The 17,586-nt window shown below is 44.8% G+C and overlaps 4 protein-coding genes across 4 annotated transcripts; 2 read left to right on the top strand and 2 right to left on the bottom strand.

Annotated features, from left to right (window-relative positions):
• Positions 1-3: 3 nt before the first annotated feature.
• Positions 4-1,600, bottom strand: C922_02798 (adenosinetriphosphatase; the record flags this gene model as incomplete). Its single annotated transcript, XM_008818397.1, has 2 exons — positions 4-1,139; positions 1,324-1,600. The coding sequence occupies 2 exons, from the start codon at positions 1,598-1,600 to the stop codon at positions 4-6; spliced, it is 1,413 nt and encodes a 470-aa protein (XP_008816619.1).
• Positions 1,601-5,228: 3,628 nt separating this feature from the next.
• C922_02797 (protein transporter SEC61 subunit gamma) lies at positions 5,229-5,477 on the top strand (the record flags this gene model as incomplete). Its single annotated transcript, XM_008818396.1, has 1 exon — positions 5,229-5,477. The coding sequence occupies one exon, from the start codon at positions 5,229-5,231 to the stop codon at positions 5,475-5,477; it is 249 nt and encodes an 82-aa protein (XP_008816618.1).
• Positions 5,478-7,202: 1,725 nt separating this feature from the next.
• On the top strand, positions 7,203-8,118 carry C922_02796 (60S ribosomal protein L37a; the record flags this gene model as incomplete). Its single annotated transcript, XM_008818395.1, has 3 exons — positions 7,203-7,277; positions 7,676-7,786; positions 7,960-8,118. The coding sequence occupies 3 exons, from the start codon at positions 7,203-7,205 to the stop codon at positions 8,116-8,118; spliced, it is 345 nt and encodes a 114-aa protein (XP_008816617.1).
• Positions 8,119-8,738: 620 nt separating this feature from the next.
• On the bottom strand, positions 8,739-15,830 carry C922_02795 (hypothetical protein; the record flags this gene model as incomplete). Its single annotated transcript, XM_008818394.1, has 2 exons — positions 8,739-8,795; positions 8,937-15,830. The coding sequence occupies 2 exons, from the start codon at positions 15,828-15,830 to the stop codon at positions 8,739-8,741; spliced, it is 6,951 nt and encodes a 2,316-aa protein (XP_008816616.1).
• Between the last annotated feature and the right edge of the window lie 1,756 nt (positions 15,831-17,586).

Raw genomic sequence — 17,586 nt, 5'->3', positions numbered from 1 at the left:
CCTCTACTGATTGATGTACTCATTGCAGTCAATCTTGTTGGGCATTTCGGAAATGGCAACTTCAAACCGGGTCTGTACTTCATTCAATGCTAAAGTATCCTCTTGAGAAGAAACGAACGTAACGGCGAGTCCCTTGGTACCAAATCGACCAGCTCGACCAACTCGGTGGAGATAAGAGTCTGAATTCTCAGGCATGTCATAGTTAATGACAATATTTACTCGCTCGATGTCAATACCTCTTCCAAACAAATCAGTGGAGACTAAAATTCGATTTTCAAACTTTTTAAACTTATCGTATCGTTCAATTCTCTCCTGTTGGTCAAGGCCACCATGGATAGCAATGGAAGGGAAGTTGCATTCGGTCAGCAATTTATCCAAGGTGATCGCCCTTGTGACAGATTTTACAAAAATGATCACTTGATTAAATTCTAAGGCGTCCAAAATTTCAATTAGCTTTCTCGTCTTGTCCTTTTCTTGTAACTTCACATAGTGTTGTAGCAATCCGTGCAGCTTCAATTTGGCTTCATCATCAATAAAAATCTCCACCGGGTTTTGTAAAAATTTTTTGCACACATCTCTCATTTCTTTTGCCATGGTGGCTGAGAAAAACATGACCTGTTTCTTTAAAGGAGTGGAAATAAAAATCTTCTGCACGTCACTTCTCATGTCCAACTTTTCCAGACACTTATCACATTCATCCAAAACAAAGTGTTGGATTTTGTCTGTTAAGAGATATTTTTCTCTTATGAGGGCCAGGATACGTCCTGGGGTTCCTATAATAATATGGGGGATGCTCTCCTCCTTAAACATTTTTATGTGCTTGCTCATTGAGATTCCTCCATAGACCACTTCACATCGGACCCCTTTTAGGTACTTACTAAATCGATCGAATTCGTTTTTGATTTGGTAGGCTAACTCTCGTGTGTGTGCCAGTCCGAGGCACCTGACGAATTTATTCTTCGACGCGTCATTGCCATTGGTTAGGTCTCCTTCTACGTTGTTGTTGCTCGTGTTGTTATTCATTTCTTTCTCTTCCTTTATGTCCTTTCCTTCGTTCGTCTCCAGCTGCTGCAGGATGGACAGCACAAACACGGCCGTTTTACCCATTCCACTCTTTGCCTGACAGAGAATGTCCGTGCCTGTGGGGGGGAGAAGCAATGTGGGGGCGGAGAAATATGTGAGGGAGGAGAAATATGTGGTGGAGTGCTTAGGTGATAATGCTAAGGTGATATCTGCTTAGGTAATAATGCTTATACGATATTTGCTTATGCGTAACTGCACCGTGGGCTAGGGGCCGAGTCCCTCCTCGCCGCTCAGAATTACCCGTGATTGCCGCGGGGATGGTCTCCTGCTGCACCTCCGAGGGGTGCTCGAAGCCGCTCTCGCTTATGGCTCTAAGCAACTCGGGCTTCAAAAAAAAATCCTTGAACCCTCCCGTGTGCACCGTGGCATAGCTGCCTCGCATGGCCCCATTCTCATTCACCCCCTTGTTGTTGTTATTTAAAAGACTGTTGTCCAAATTGCCCTTCACATCCTTGGCATCTAATATGTTCTCGTCGTCTTCGTAGTCAACAAGTTCATCCTGCACGCTGTGGTCCATGGTGGCCATCGTAATATTTTTGTCAGTGTAGTTGCTGAGCTGGAACTTCCCGGGGGCAACTGACCGTATGTAGAGGACGTCACAACGGGCGGGTGTGCGAATGCGCTGGGGATAAGGACTTCCGCAAGGAGAAGCAGGAGTTGAAAAAAAGGGGGTAGCAAAAAAATGAGGGACTTCTGAGGCGGGGGAAAAAATCCGTATGGCGAATGGCACTTTACCAACTCGCTCACGCGAATATGCCGTTAAAGGAGCTGCTTTTCCTCACAATCTGCAAAAAACGGATGACACGTGCCCCTCTATATGTAACATGTAAATACGAATTAAACGTTTTTTTTTTCTTTTTTTTTTTTTTCTCCTTCTGTTTTGTAGCTTTCCAAAAGGGCTGTTTGGTTTAATCACTGATTCATTTTCTTCGTGACTGGCTGGGATTGGTATTATATATATCTCCTACTGGCCTCGTAAATAGCTTAAACATACTTTTTGTTCAGGGGTTAACTTAGCAAATTGTTTGCTTGCTTTTGTTCCTTTAGTTCCTTTTGCTCCTTTTGTTTTGTACATTTCGTTTTTAATTTGGTAATTTGGGTTTCGCTTCCTTGGTTTACGATTTTTTTTTTTTTTCCCGTTTGACTATTCTCGCCTGTACGGTCGTTTTGTTCACTCAGCCGTTCGTGTTTTTTTTTTTTTTTGTTTCTTTTATTGCCTTTTTATTCCCCGCTTAAGCTTTTCCCCCCTTCTGCAAGTGTTGGTTAACTCTGGTTATGTTGGCCATTTCGCACTTTTTACATTTTATTGTTCTTTTTTTTTTTCTCTCTCCGGAGGTGAAAAAAAGGGCTTACTGTTCTCCGCCTCGGGAAAGTATGCATTCACCACGGGGGGATAAGGGAAAAAAATGCATAGTATACTTATATATATGCATATCAACATAATATGTACGTATAGTTTTACCTATGGGGGCGTATGTCGCTAGCCGCCCCTGCGCAGGGACATTCAACCGTATGCACGTATGCCAGCAGGCGCATACGGAGGCTTGGAGATGTATGCTTCATGTGCCAGCGCAGGGGAAAAAAAAGCGCGGGCAACATTTTAAGAAAAAAAACCCCAAATTGGTCCCAAATTGGCCCCAAATTGCCCAAAGTTGCAACCCCGCCATGCCCATTTTTCCGACCCCTCGTTGGGAATAATTATTTACGTGCACGTGTGTATGACCTTCCCTACGTGGCTACTCGCGCAAGGCTGTTGGGTGCAAGGATGAACAGTGCACAGCTGTGTATGGCAATCTATCATACCTTCCCACTTGTGCAATCGAATGAGGTAAGAATAAACCATCCATATCGGGGAAACGTATGATCGATGCGAGATCCACCTGTTGTGGCCATTACCACTTCTCGTGAGTCATCATCACGTTCGAAGGGGCGGGGAGGAGGGGACTCTTATTTGTAACTACTCTGGGCTAGTAACATCGAGTGAGATAGCTCCATGTAACTTACCACAAGGAACTCCTTACCGCAGTTTTCTACAGAATGGTGAATAAATCCCCGATCATTGAGAATGGATTTTTTTATTTTTTTTTTTTTTCCACAAAAGTGTAACCATCTGGATCTCAAATGGAGGAAAAAACAACGGGGTGTTTGCCCCTTTGGACAAATGCGTCCATGAATAGCTTTTATCAGCGAACCTGCTGATGTAAATGCGGATCGGAGGGGGCCACCGATCGGGTGTGAAGTCCCATAGGCGGAGAATATTCTCCTACATAGGCTTAAAACCCATTCGGTGTGTCGCCATCTTTATGCAAACACGCTTGTGGTGTAGGACATTACATATGTTAGCAACTCATGTCTGGGAAATGTTGACTCGGGGGAGATCACGACGCAAGGATATGATAACGTGAAAAAGAATTCCCCCATTCGCAACAATTTTTTTTGCCTTCCCCGGGTTGGCCCCCCCTGGAGTGAACGAAGAAGACGTTCTTGTGGTAAAATTCCACCACAACCCACACATCAACATCGCGAAAGGTTATATGAAATGATGTTTGACCAAAAATGTCAGCACTGTCTGCTGTTACGGAAACGGGAAAGGGGAAGATTTCTTCGCCTCGGTGAGATGCTATATATATATCAAAATGTTGTCTCTTCTAATTTTACCTCACCCCTTTTGCGTACCCGCATACTTACGGAATGGGCACATAGAGTTTTGAGACGGCACTGGGTTAATTGGTGATATATATATTGCCCCCCCGGGAGCAGCAGCAGGGAAAGGCGCAAATGGGGCGGTCCCTAAAAAGCATACGCGGCATGTTAAACCCCGCCGTAAGACAACCCGACCGAACTTCACTTCAACCAGGGGGTAGGAAAATCATCAGATGGGGGGATTATGAATGCACAATAAGAAAAAGGCCTACTTGTATGTACAGTGCCGGCCAGTTAGCAAAGTATGCGTAAAAAAAAAAAAAAAAAAAAGGAAAAATTTCATTTACATCCCCCCTGCAATTGGACCCCTCTTTCTAACCCACTTGATTATTATTATTATTACTATTATTATTATATTATATTTTTTCTTCTGTGTATACGGTTTATCAATTTCTCTGGTTTACTTGAAGTAGTCCATCAAAAGGGTTATCTCTCTTATTTCTTGTTTGATAAAATTTTTGCAGGCGTGAAACAGAAGTTTATACAGAGTGCTGCCATTTCCACAAATTGGCATATCTTCTCGGCATTGGAACAGGTATGCGGTTCATACGCATATGGTATAATCTCATATGAAGGTGATAAGTACGCATTATTGGATTTTTTTTTTTTTTTTTTTATTTCCTTCTCTTTTTCTATTTGGGCTTTCCCCGAGATTCACAGCTCGCAAAACGGCCTTAAGGTTGAGGAGGAAAAAATAGCACCAACGTTTCCGTCCCTAAGTCGGTTTTATCTCTTTCGTTCCGTTCCCCTGACCTTTTCTTTTGTCTTTGTTCGATCGTTCATTTGCTGCCACCTTCTTTACAATCCTCGCAACTTCATCTCATCAGAAGTGAGAATTCGACGTGTTCACCGATTGGACTGATTTGTTGACAAGCCATCAAAAAAAAAAAAAAAAAAAAATTAACATATCTATTTTTGCCTTCTTTTATTTGCCTCTTTATTTGCCTTCTTAATTTGCTTGTTTCGTTTCTTTGTTTTTTTTATTTTTTTTCTTTACTCCTTCTCCCTCCATCGTATGATCTGATTCATCATTATTTTTTTTTTTTTATTTTCCAAAAAAGGGAATAAAAACAAGTTCGAACAGGATTGCTCATCGGAAGAGGAAAAAAAAAAAAAGAAAAAAAGAACGCGAATAGAAAAATAGCCAACTTAGTGGGAAAAAAAAGTATCACAAAAATTGGAAAAGGCAAAAATTACGAAGAGAGAGGAAGCACAGCTGGGGAAAAGCGCTCCACTGTCCCAGCGTCTGTATGTCTGCCATCGCGCTGCCGTGTTACCGCGATACTGCATGTTTGCGCAATTGCGAATTGGTATCACGTCGCGATATTTTCCCTCCCCCCCCCTCCCTTTTTACAGAGACGAGATAGTCGCGCAGATTATCCATCCTTTGACCAGACCCATCTCCACTCGCCCAGATTATATCGATAGCACCACTACTCACCATGGTCGAAGTGAAGCTGCCCGAATTTGTCGTTGATGAAAACCACCCCATCGGGTACATCATCAGCGGCATACAAACTTTCGTCCATGACAGTGTTAGGTTAATAAGGAAGTGTACGAAGCCGAACAAGAAGGAGTATACTAACATCGTGTATGCCTGCTCCTTTGGCTTTCTCATCATGGGATTCATTGGGTACACCATCAAGCTTGTCTTCATTCCGATAAATAACATTTTCGTCGGTTCATACTGACGGAGTTGTTGCTTCATGATCTGCTGATCTGCTGAGCGGCCACTCGGGAGAACGCTGGATGGGGCGACAGGACTGGCGAACGCCGTAGACCCATTTTTTCCACTTTGCACAGTGGCGGATAAGTCCCCTTTTTGTATGTGGCCCATGGGGGAAGGAAGAACCAGTTCCGTTGCCGAGCGGATGGAGAAATTAGAGGCACAGTTAGGAACACAGAGGAGCATTTGAGTAGCACATGAGAAGCCTCTGTGAGGAGCCAGACGCGCGACTTCATCGGGCGGACTGGAGGGATGTGATGATGCATGTGATGTTAGGGAAGTGTATTTTTTTTTCCTTTTTTTTTGCCCTTTTTTTTGCCCTTTTCCTTTGCCCTTTTCTTTTGCCCTTTTCTTTTGCCCTTTTCTTTTGCCCTTTTTTTAAGTTTCCCCTCAAAAATAATTAAATGTATTTTTGTTGCAAGCCGTCCCCGTGAATGTCGCGGCGGTTACTCTATATCCCGGCTGCCATTGGGGGGAGTGACCGCCGCAATAGGGAGGAGAGCCCCTGCCTTGAACAGCAGCATGTGTGAAGAAGCACCTGTGTTATGCGTAGACCAGCCGTATATTGCCCCTTTTTTTTTCTTCACCAATTGAAAGAGTTAACATAAAAGGAAATAAAAAAAAGTGTAGCACGCGGAGAGGCTGCGCACCGTCCTTGTGCACCCTGCCTCTGTTGTGTTCCGTACAACAGAGTTTCTGCTTCGACCGTTATTGCCACAGTTGATTTGGGCTTAAATTGGAAATCTGTTCATAGCATTTTCCCCCCCATCAATGTTTTGTTAAGAAAATGGTACGATATGCCAGTGAAAAAGAGTTGGGGTGACATCCACTTGGCTCCTCCCCCGGGGTGACCTCCACTCCGGATTGAAGAAACCAACGGTTGTGTCACTCGAGAGAATAACTGCTAGTAGGTGGACGTCCTCTCAATTCGCCACGCTGACTATTCGCAAAAGGTACATAAGTAATGATAAAGTGAAGGGGCCTCCAAACAGTTGGCACTCCGCGTGGATACCACGGCCATATATATCTTTGGGGTGCGCGAAAATTGGGTTTTTCCCCCATTTTCCCCAGTGGGTCATTTTTTTTAAACAAATGCGTACCTTAAATAATATGCCTATTTATCTGTACGTACAATGCACGACCAGGTGCGGATATCTATGAACCTTTTTTTTTATCTGCGCACAGTTAGAAGCCCTCAATTATTATGGCCAACCAGAAAGGGAAGGCAATTTTACTCCCATCCCAGGAAAGTGAGAGAGGGGAAAGTGGTTTTTTTTTTTTTTTCCCTTTTTTTTCTCATCCCATTTAGCGTATGCACAGTCAAGTTTGAGGTGGGCGCACCCCGTTGAGAGTTAGTCCTCTTTTAAAACGCGTTGGCGAATCAGTAGCCCCCGTTTCTCTTCTCCACCTCCATGGGCATTTTAATCACCCAAAGTTGCTGCGCTCCCCAATAGGCAAAACGTTACGAGATGAGGGTAACTGATACTATCCTTATATGAAGAAAAAAATAAAATAAAATGAAAATAAACAAAATGAAATGAAATAATTAAGCAAGTTGACTTTCTTTTTTTTCTTTTCTTTTCTTTTTCCACAATTTGGAATTATTGAAGAAATTAAAAAAAAAAACAAAAAGCGAAGAATAATTTTCTCCCATTTCTTAACCCCCCATTATTTTTTGTTTCAATAAAAGATGTCGCGAAGGACGAAAAAGGTAAGAAAGGAGAAAAAGCATGATACAAAGAAAAAGGGGGAAATCAAATTAGAAGTATTCCTATTTCTTCGCATTATGTGGTCGGCAAGTGGGAAGAAGAGGGACCAGTGAGCGCTTCTCAAATGGTTTTTGTAGAGAGGAGAAGCCCATCATGTAGCATTCTATTATGTGTAGTGGAGCAGGGCGAACTCCATTGTGATGACCACTACGTTATGTTGTTAAGGGGCGTATTGTTGATGGGCAAGCGGCGGGGGGAGGAAACATCTCCTCTACGATTCTTCACTCTTTGCTGCGACTTTACGCACGTGTCTGAGAAGGAACAAGTGCGGATACTCTCACCTATTTCAGTGTGTCCGTTCACTTGCATTGGAGCAATCGTCACCCCGCTGAAGGCACCAATCGTATGTTCTCACCCTTCAGTGGTTATTCTCCACTTGTTTCCCTCCATTTAGGTGGGCTTAACCGGAAAGTACGGAACCAGGTATGGATCTTCCCTCCGTAAGCAAATCAAGAAGATCGAACTTATGCAGCATGCCAAATATATGTGCAGCTTCTGTGGAAAGGTAAGTACATTGGAGTCTCATGGAGGTGTTCAGGCGTGGCGTCTGAAGTAGAAGGAGGATAAGAGAAGAAGGCGGAGGATGGAGAGTTCTCCCTCCTCCTCCTGCTGGGGTGTACCCTGTGCCGTTTCTAAATGAGACACTAATCCATCACTGATCTTTCCATCCATTTTCAGACGGCAACCAAAAGAACCTGTGTAGGAATATGGCAGTGCAAGAAATGCAAAAGAAAGGTCTGCGGGGGAGCCTGGAGTTTAACCACCCCCGCAGCGGTCGCAGCCAAGTCGACCATCATTAGGCTGAGAAAGCAAAAGGAGGAGGCGCAGAAGTCGTAGGGCGTAGAAGTCATAAGGCGTAGAAGTCATAAGGCGCAGAAGTCGCAGGGCGAAGAAGTCGCAGGGCGCAGAAGTCGTAAGGCGGTTCCATTTGCGCATGCAATGACGAAGTTGAATCGGGGGGAAGTGCATCATTCCACCGCACAACAGATTAGTGCTCCTTTTCCCATACACCGTGGCGCACCCCTCACCCAACTTTTTAAAACACACGTGCAATGTTTAATTCGATCGGGTCATTTTTCACCTGCATGATGTATTTTTTTTTTTTTTTTTTTTAATCACTTTTGTGTACAAAATACAAGCCATTTAAGTAAAAAAAGAAAAAAAAAAGAACCTTTTAAAACGCCAATGTTGAATTTACCATTTTGAGTGATAAAAAAAAAAATGTTAAGGTCAAAATGAAGAAAAAAAAATTTGTTAACGTCAGGTGGTGTAAAGGGGAAGAAGCGGGAGAGGTTTGGCTTCGTTGGAAGTGCATAAAAAAGGTGGGGGTGGGAAGTGTTCGCTTTGGTGAGAATAGCAAAAGGGTTGTTCTTCCCCACGAGCAGCGATCCAAGTCTTCCTTTTTTTTTCCCTCTCCGCGTACCCAGGGCCCTTCTTACAGCAGTACTGCAGCAGTATCACAGCAGGAGTATCCTCTTCACGTCATCACGAGATTTCCATCGGTTGCGAAGGTCCTGCAGAAGAGGAGGAGGGGGCAAAATGGGCAGTGAGAAGACGGGGGGGTGGGAAGGAGTCAAACTGGTAGTAAGAGCGACACAGCGCATAGAGGCCCCATCTGTAAACACAAACAGACGTGCATACAAACTGTTGCGTACCCCCGTGGAAGCCATCTGGCGAGCCTTTATGAAGACCTGCTTGACCCGATTGATAATGTCACTCTCCTTGTACTGTGCGATGTTCTTGTTCTGAAGCAGCGAGTCAATGATGCTTTTGCGATTCTTCCTGTACGTGTTGATGTAGGCATTTTGCAGCTTCCTCTTTTTGAAGAATGCTGAATAATCCTCCGCATATATGTCACCCAGTTTTCTTTTATGGGGGGAGATGGGATTGAGGGGAATTTCTCTGGAGTGGGGTTCGCTCGGGGATGCATCTATTTTACTCTTCTCTGCGGCGGCTTTACTCGGGGCTCCGTCCATTTTACTCTTCTCTGCGGCGGCTTTACTCGGGGCTCCGTCCATTTTACTCTTCTCTGTGGCGGCTTTACTCGGGGCTGAGTCCATTTTACTCTTCTCTGCGATTGCACCCCCGGCCAGCGAGGTTCTCTTCGCTGTCGCCTCTCTGGTGTGCGCCTTGTACTGCGTGCTTACCAGATAGGCCTCTTCGGTGAATGGCTTCGAGGGATCTTCCTTCTGCAGCTCCTCCAGGCCACTGTACAGCCCGTGTGCATTTGCCGCTACTTTCGCCTCTATTTCTGCCCCTCCTTCCGCCACTACCCCTGCTGCTCCTTCCTCCTCTACTCCTGCCGCCATCCCTTGCGGAGACAAAAAGTCCAGCGACTTATCCTTTAGGATCTCCTTAATGTTTCTATACTCCAGGAAGAGCTTCCCCACGGTATTGTATTCACTGTCGTAGAGCACGTTGTAAAATAACTTGAGCATAATTTTGAGCCACTGCCTCTGGACCTGCTGGGGGTTCCATTTTAGGATGCCCCCTTCTTCCTCCGAGGCTTTCAAAGTGACACAAATGTTTTCGACTAACGGGAGGAAAGAATCGGGGTCAACGTCCTGAGGGGGAGGCCCCACCGTGGTGCCGGCGGTTGTGGTAGCGGTGGTAGCAGTGATAGTAGCAGTGGTGGTGGTACCCCCCGTGGGGACCTTCGACGGAGTGACGATGTAGCTTAGCAAATCCATAGCGGCTAAGGCGAAGCACTGCGCATCGTCGGTTTTTTTGTTCCGCTTGCCATTCCAAGAATTCAGTTTCTCATAAATGCAGGTGAGGAGTTTGTCTCCTCCGAAATATGTCTCATTCAGGGGGCAATTCCGACCAATGGTGATCGGACCCATATTGGCAGGAACATAAACTCGGTGCAGATACTCACAAACACGCTTTATAAAAAAAAACTTCTGTTGCGACGTCGGTTTAGTCTCCTTTTGTTTCTTCTTCTCGTCTATTTCAGATTGCTTCTCACGTATGATGCTTTCAATTTCCACTACCCCCAAGGTCTTATAGTTATTAATCACTCTAAATCGTTCAGAAAAAGTTTTCTCCTTTATGTGCTTTGAAATGATGAGTTTCTCTGACTTGGAGACGTACACCCAGAGGTATTGGAGCAATTCTGAAAGGACTTCCTTCTTCTGGCATCTTTTCAGAACCTGTCTATCTTTGGGTTCTAGATAAATGGTGTAATTGTCTAAATTGGAATCATTCTTTTGGCTAGCTGTCTCGGAAGATGTGCCATTTTCTTCTGTGTAGGTGAGGTTCTTCCTTTCGTTTGTGTCCACCCCCTCTGCTTTTCTGCACTGGAAAAGGGAACTAGTTTTATCTCTAATCAGATTCACTAGGTCGTTGAAAAAGATTCTGAATTCGTCCTCATTCGATATGAACAGGTCATACATTAGTTTGAGGAGGGAGAATGTCCCCTTGAGCTTGGGGGGTTCCAGCAGGTGCAGCTCCGCGTCGCTGTGGTCAGGTACAGTGTCAGGTCCGCTACCAGCTCCGCTTCGCATCGTGCCATCTTTAGTGTCATCCCGCGGTAGGTGCTGCTTTCCCGCATCGTCTTTTCCACCCCCTTGATCATCATGACTGAGATGGGCCCCCTGGGAGACTTTGTCCCTCTCAGGGACGCGTAACCTGCCCCGCAGTTCCTCCAGCGAGAGAGGAAACAACTCCTCACACTTTTCAATAATACTCCTAAAAATGTCCACATCTAAGTGTTCATTCAGAACCCATTCATCGCTAGTCTCTTTATACACGAACCCAATCAAGCTGAGTAGCTTTTTAAAGCTGTTATGTTCGAGTAGCTCCGATGAAATGCTCAGTGGAATATCAAACAAGAGAGCCTTATAGTTGAAAAACTTATTTTTGGATAACTTCTTCAATTCGTAGAGAGACTTCAAATTAAAGATGACTTCTTCGAGGACGGTATCCACATTGCAGTTGATTCCACTGGAGGTTAGGCTTGTCTCTTTCTCCTGCACTTTGTTTAGCTTCTTCAGTTTGTACACAGTGTAGAGGAGAGGTTGCTTGGCCTTCCTACTCTCCTTGGTAGCCGCGCGGCGTGGGCTTCTTGGGGTCGTGGATTCCGCTTCTGTGTCGGCCGCTGTGTCTGGCTCCGTGTCGACTTCCTTCCCGGTTTCGCTGCCCACCCCGCTGCCCATCCTGTCGGGCGTCTCCCCGTCCGTCTCGCCTTTCGCCTCGCCTTCAGCCTCTCCTTCGGTCGCATCCCCAGAACTGTGGGACGAGTCCGACAGGTCGTAGTCCATGTCGTACTCCACATCATCTTCGATGATGTTTCCCCTTCGGTCCATGTAATTGAGAAAGATAAGTTGGTTCTTCACGCTGCTAGGGGATTTATTGAGCATCTCACTAATGAAGGGCAAGAAGTTGTGCATATGTTTGAATTGCTTAAAGTAAACCTTCAGACTTTCTACATCTTCCGCTGACCACTCCAAAGCTTCTAACCTCTTTCGGCTATTCATCTCGATGAAGATATCATTTATGTCCATCCCTTTGTTTAGCTCCTCGAAGACGAAGTGATCATTCCCCTCTGTGTAGTTACTAAAAATAGACAGCATATATTTTTCGCTTAACAAACTAAAGAGGGTTCTATTTACCGCTTTGCTAAAGAAGAGCTCCACCGGTAAGAAGTAGTTCGTATTCCATAGCTTAAAAAAACAAGCCACTATATTTTCAAAGAAGGAAGCTATCCAGTGGTACTTTGGATTTGCGTAGCATTCTTGGTCATTCATTATATTCATAAAAATGAGAAAATATTTCATGTCGAAAAAGAGTAAAAAGTTGTAATCGTTGTTTTTAAATTTGAGTAGCAATTCAAAGTAGGTAATTATTAGGTGATTTATTTGGATGCTATTTCTTTTGTATTCTTCTATTATGTGCATGCATGTATTTACAATTTTTCCGCTGTAGATTTCTTCGATTAGATCAGTCACACTGACTCTTTCTATTGCTTCAGCATCGTAGTCCCCATTTTTGCCATGTTGCTTCGAGTTACCATTCTGGTAAGCACTTCCATTCGAGTTGTACAATTGGTCCTCTTCTTCGTCTTCCTCCTCCTCGTCGTCGTACATTTTGTTTCTCCCCTCCTTCAGTATGTACGTACTTCCACCTAACTTTTCGAGCAACTCGATTATCATGAGGGCACACTTAAGAGCGTATGTGAAGATATTCCTGTCGTGACTCATCAGTTTGAAATTTTTTAGAATCCAACTTAAGCTATTTAGGATGTTTCTTTTTAGAAAATTATCCAGAGAGGATTTACAAATCGATTTCACATTATCATCAGTGGAGAGAGCGTGTAGATCGATTAGACTTAGATCGGCATGTAGGCACCTCAGACAGCACAAAACTATTTTGCTACTATTTTTTTTCATTTTCTCTTCCCTTATTAACCTTTGGAAAGTATCACAGAGGAATTCTGAGTGAATACTGTTATCTCCTATATATGCCTGCATTCCTAGAACCATCTGAATTCGGGATATGAAGAGGGAGTTCTCCTCTTCCGTCTGTTTTCCTTCCTTTACGGCTTGTTCCTCTCCGTTGTAAAAATGGCTACCTGCGGAATGGCTACCTACGGAATGCCTAGCTGCTGAATGCCTAGCGGAAATCGCTTTCCCCATTCGGCAATTGTTCAGTCGCTTCCTATTCTCGTAGAGATAAAACTTCGTATAATACGTAACGATCCAGGCGTGTATATTGAGAATAATCTTTATATCCCACTGGTGATTGTAGTACTCGACTATACACCTCCTGAGATCTTTGATGCAGATATTTAAGAAAACCTTGAGTGAATAATTGAACCCGTCATCGTCCCCCTCTTCCCTCATGATCCCGTCGTGATTGCTCCCCTCGTACACATTCTCGAACTCTTCATTTATTCCTATGATGTTATTTAACAACTCTTGCACTCGGTACAGGTTGCTGTAGTCGAATGTGTCTAGGATGTTCCCTTTGAGGAAAGACCCTCCCTCGCCGATGTTGTTCTTCTCTTCGAATATGTCGAAGGATAAATCTTCGAAGGAGAAGTTCTCGTAATGGTCTATTAAATTTTTTCTCTCTATGAATTTTTTTTTTTTTTTTTTCATGTGTTTTTCTTCATTTGGCTTTCTAACTTTCGATTTCGCTAGCAGTGGGTTTATCCTAGACAGGTGCATGATCATCTGGTTGTTCTTCCTTGGGTTGAGAAGGCTGGCTCTCTTTGCTGCGCTGGGGGCGGCCGTCTTCTTCGCAGAGAGGCGCTTTCCTGCTGCGCCGCTGTTCCTTCCGCTGATTCCGCCGCTAATTCTATCGCCAATTCCGCTGCTAATTCTAGCGCCGCTTCTATCACCGCCAGCTGCGTCGCCCCTATCACTGCTTCTACCGCCGCTTCCACACCGCGCCGGCGCCTGATGCGTCAGCGACCTGACCAAGTCTATCGGGTCTATGTAACACACGATGTTGTAGAAGAGCCTCACGTAGTCCCATATCTCCTTCATCGTGGTCTGCCTCAAGTAGGGGATGTGAATGTTCTTCTCGGTTTCGTACTTCTTCAATTCTCTGTCGAAAAGATGCCTCATCTCCTCGATGATTAGAGTCAGGGCGCTGTGGCTATCCAGCACGTTCTGCAGAATCACGTAATGCACATTGCTGGAGTTAATGGAGCTGCTTCTCTTGGGGTTCCTAATACCCAGGACCTGCGTCAGTATGTTGCGCACCAGGTAGACATTCTCCCTGTACTCGTGCATTCGCCTCTCTCTCTTCCTCTTGTCCGCCAGGAAAAAGTTAGCCACTTTGAGTAGCTCCTCGTTTATTTCGTCGATTCGGTTCTTCAGGGTCCTGATTTTCTTGCGCAGGAGTTTGTTCGTCTTTCTCGGTTTGTCGACACCCTCCCCGTGGCTGGCCTCTTCACCCTCTGGGGGGTCGCAACCATCGTCACCGCTATCGTCGCCATTGCCTCCTTCGCCACCACCTGCTTCCCCCCCGCCTGCTTCTCCACCGGTATCAGCCCCTCTGAGGCTCTCCCGACAGAACTGCAGCTCCTCCTTGAGGCGGCCCTTCTCCTCAATCAACTCTGCATCCTTCCGCTGCATCTCCAAAACCTTCTCATTCTCCTCAATGCCTCGATAATCGGCATCGATGAACAGCTGGCAGTTGTATCGAAACTCGTTTAGGAGAGTGAGGAAGTTTCTACTAGACAAAAGGCACTTCAAACTTTGAAGCCCATTTTGATACTGCTCAATTATGTTTGACCGTTTCTGTAGCTCCTTGAAATACATGTCATTCTTTAGGACGCCAGAAAATACTTTCCTTTCATTCTTCTCAATCTTTAGATAATTGTACACGTTGAATTCGCTTCTCTTATTGTTAAACGTAGGCATGTGTTTGTTCCAATAATCGAACCACTCCTTGGTGGGTCGAGAAGTAAGATGATTAATCAGAATGAAGATATTTCTTGTCAACAAAGTCTCATCGATGTCTCTGTAGATGGAGCTATCGAATTCGTTCTTAACGATATTAATCATCTGCAGAATCATGTCTTTCAAAATTTGATTATTAAATATATAGAGAGTTACATACATTGGGTTCTTAAAGGTAGAATCTACTTGAGCTCCGAACTTCCGATTGAGACACTCTCTTTCTCTTCTCAGGTAGGTGTTGATATCGTTCAGTATGTTCACCACGTTGTTGTCCAGGATGTAGTGTTCTTTTTCTACATGCTGGATGGTATCCATTTTGCTAAGGTGACTACGGCGGCGGCTTCGACTGCGACTGCGGCTGCTTCTTCCGCTGCCACTGCTGTGGCTACTACTACTGCCTTGTCTTTTTCTTCTGGAGAGACCCGACTCGGCAGCTGTGCCTTCCTCACCTTTATCTTCCCTCTTCTTGTCTGCTCCTTCCCTCCCACTTAAGTTCATCTTACTGTATATAAAATTGTACAGCTCTTTATTCTTTATCTTCAAATTTGATTTCTTTTCTGCCTCCTTCTTCTTGTTTGCACCCCCCCCCTTTTCATTTCTCTCCTGGGTGTGTTCGTCACCCCCATCATCCAGAGGGTCTCCTCTATATTCCGATATATCTTCCCGATTTGTACTCTTTAGGCCCTTATTTAACACCACCTCTTTTTTTAGCATATTGCTAAAGAGCACTAGGATCTCCTGCTCCAGAATTTCTCTCATTTTTATGGCGTGCAACAGATTATTTTCGTTGAAGATGTCTTCTGCCACTTTTTCGCTTTCCTGGTTTTGGTCCTTCCTTCCATCTTCCTCCGCCGCGTCCGACCCCTCATCGTCATCCGAGTCTTCGTCGTCCTCCCCTTCCGCATCTCCCTCCGCATCGCCCTCCACATCGCCCTCCACATCTCCCTCCGAATCTTCATCCACATCTTCCTCCACATCTTCCTCCACATCTCCCTCGTGTCTTCTCTCCCCATCATCATCTTCTGAATATTCTGATCCCGCCGAGCTGCCTCTATTCTTCCCGGGGGGACCTTTCCCCTTCAGGCTCTTCTCCGTTTCTTCACTCTGTTCGTAGCTGCTTTCACCTATTCTGGACATTTCGATGCGATACTGACTTCGTGCTATCGTAAAAGGGTACGATAGGGCTGTGTTAATGTGTTAGTGTGATAACGTTCTAATGTGTGTAGGGGGGTCCACCTGTACGGACTGGATCCCACAAGGGGCCGAAGGGAAACCCGCTCGGCTGCTTATCTTGTGCTGACAGCCTCCCCCTGGAGAGATTAATCTCCAGACAATTTTGAAGAGTACCAAAAGTGGAGAAAAAAAATAAAATATGGGGCGACAGGACGTCTAAACCACGGAGGTGGAAAACAGAATATGCTTAAGGGGTCTTGCGGAGGAGAGACCACTTAGCATTATATACGCTGTTACAATATGCATGGGGATTCCTCTTCGGACGGCCCGTTTCTCCTTGCTTGCTTGGCCTAAACTCGCCCCCTGGAAAGGCCTAAACAGAAGCAAATTCTGTTAGATGACTTTTCCACGGCCTCTCATTTGTGTCTTTTTAGGTTCCTTTACCCCTCGTTTCGCTGCGCCTTCTATTCCCTTCGTTTTGTTTCTTCATTCCTTTATTTATTTCTCTATTTCTTCCTTTCCTCCCTTCTTTCTTCCTTTCTTTCTTCCTTCCTTTCTTTCCTTTTCTTTTTGTTTTTTTTTTTTCCTTCTCCGGATGAATCTCTCGCATGTCAACTTTGCACACCGCGCAATGCACAAAAGAGGGATGCCATTTGGAGGATTTTTTTTTTTTTTTCCACTTAGCCAAAGCTTTTTCTCCTAAGGTATCTCAGAACGGGAGGATAAAACATTCCTCCCGTTTAGCCCCAATTGGGAAGGAGAGCCACACACGTATAGTTACACTGGTTGTTTACGCGTGTGGCATTTTTTCTGTTGAAATATATTTCAAATACGTTGAGGTACACAAGAAAAAAAAAAAAAAAAAAAAAAAGTAGACTACCCATGTGAGTGTCCTACTTAACGTGTACGTTATGCAAAAGGGGAGGTAGCTACGGCGGAGATAAATCTCATGTTTATTTTGGGGTGCCACTTTTGGAGCACTATCCCACCCCACACCCTTGGCGTGCACCGCTCAGAAACCCACCAGTAGGGGCTACACCCCTCCGGGAGGAACTGAGCATACCAAGAAAGCGCTGCTCCACGCAGAAAAGAAGAAAAAAAAAATGATAAGTGGAAAGGAAAATATATAAAGAATTTTGTTACATGGGACAATTCAAGTTTTTTCACAATTTTAAGAGGCTAACTTCTTCTTTTTTTCTTTCTTTTTTGAGAAACGGGAGAAAAATGGATCTTTCGGGAGATCGCGAACAGGAGTGGATCTAAATTGGCCCCGGCGTTCGGTGGACGCATATGGGGAGAAACCGTCACGAGTGAAGTGCAACGCGAAGGGGGAAGCGCTGGGAAAATGGTCCCGAAATTATGCATGCGTAGGAAACAAAAAAATGAAAAATTAAAAAAAAAAAAGGGACCACATAGAGGATGCTCGCTTACGTGGACGTCTTAACCCCACATGGGTATCCACGTATAAACGTGCACCCCTGGACTGGGCCAAACATACATGCATGCATTCTGGTCTCGCTGCGGACATATCAGTGAGACAAAATCACGGGCGTGAGGAGCCTTCCATATGCGGCACATACACATCAGACAGATTCCTGTTCGTAAAGTGGGGCTGCTGCCTTAGGCTACCACCACGAACTGCTGACGGTGAGCTGCAACTTGTACGTCACTACAACATTTTCGTGGGGTAAATGGAAAAAGAGAAAAAAAAAAAAAAAAA

The sequence above is a fragment of the Plasmodium inui genome, assembly GCF_000524495.1.
Source record: "Plasmodium inui San Antonio 1 unplaced genomic scaffold supercont1.10, whole genome shotgun sequence".
Lineage (NCBI taxonomy): Eukaryota > Apicomplexa > Aconoidasida > Haemosporida > Plasmodiidae > Plasmodium > Plasmodium inui.
This window is presented reverse-complemented; position numbering and strand designations above follow the sequence as displayed.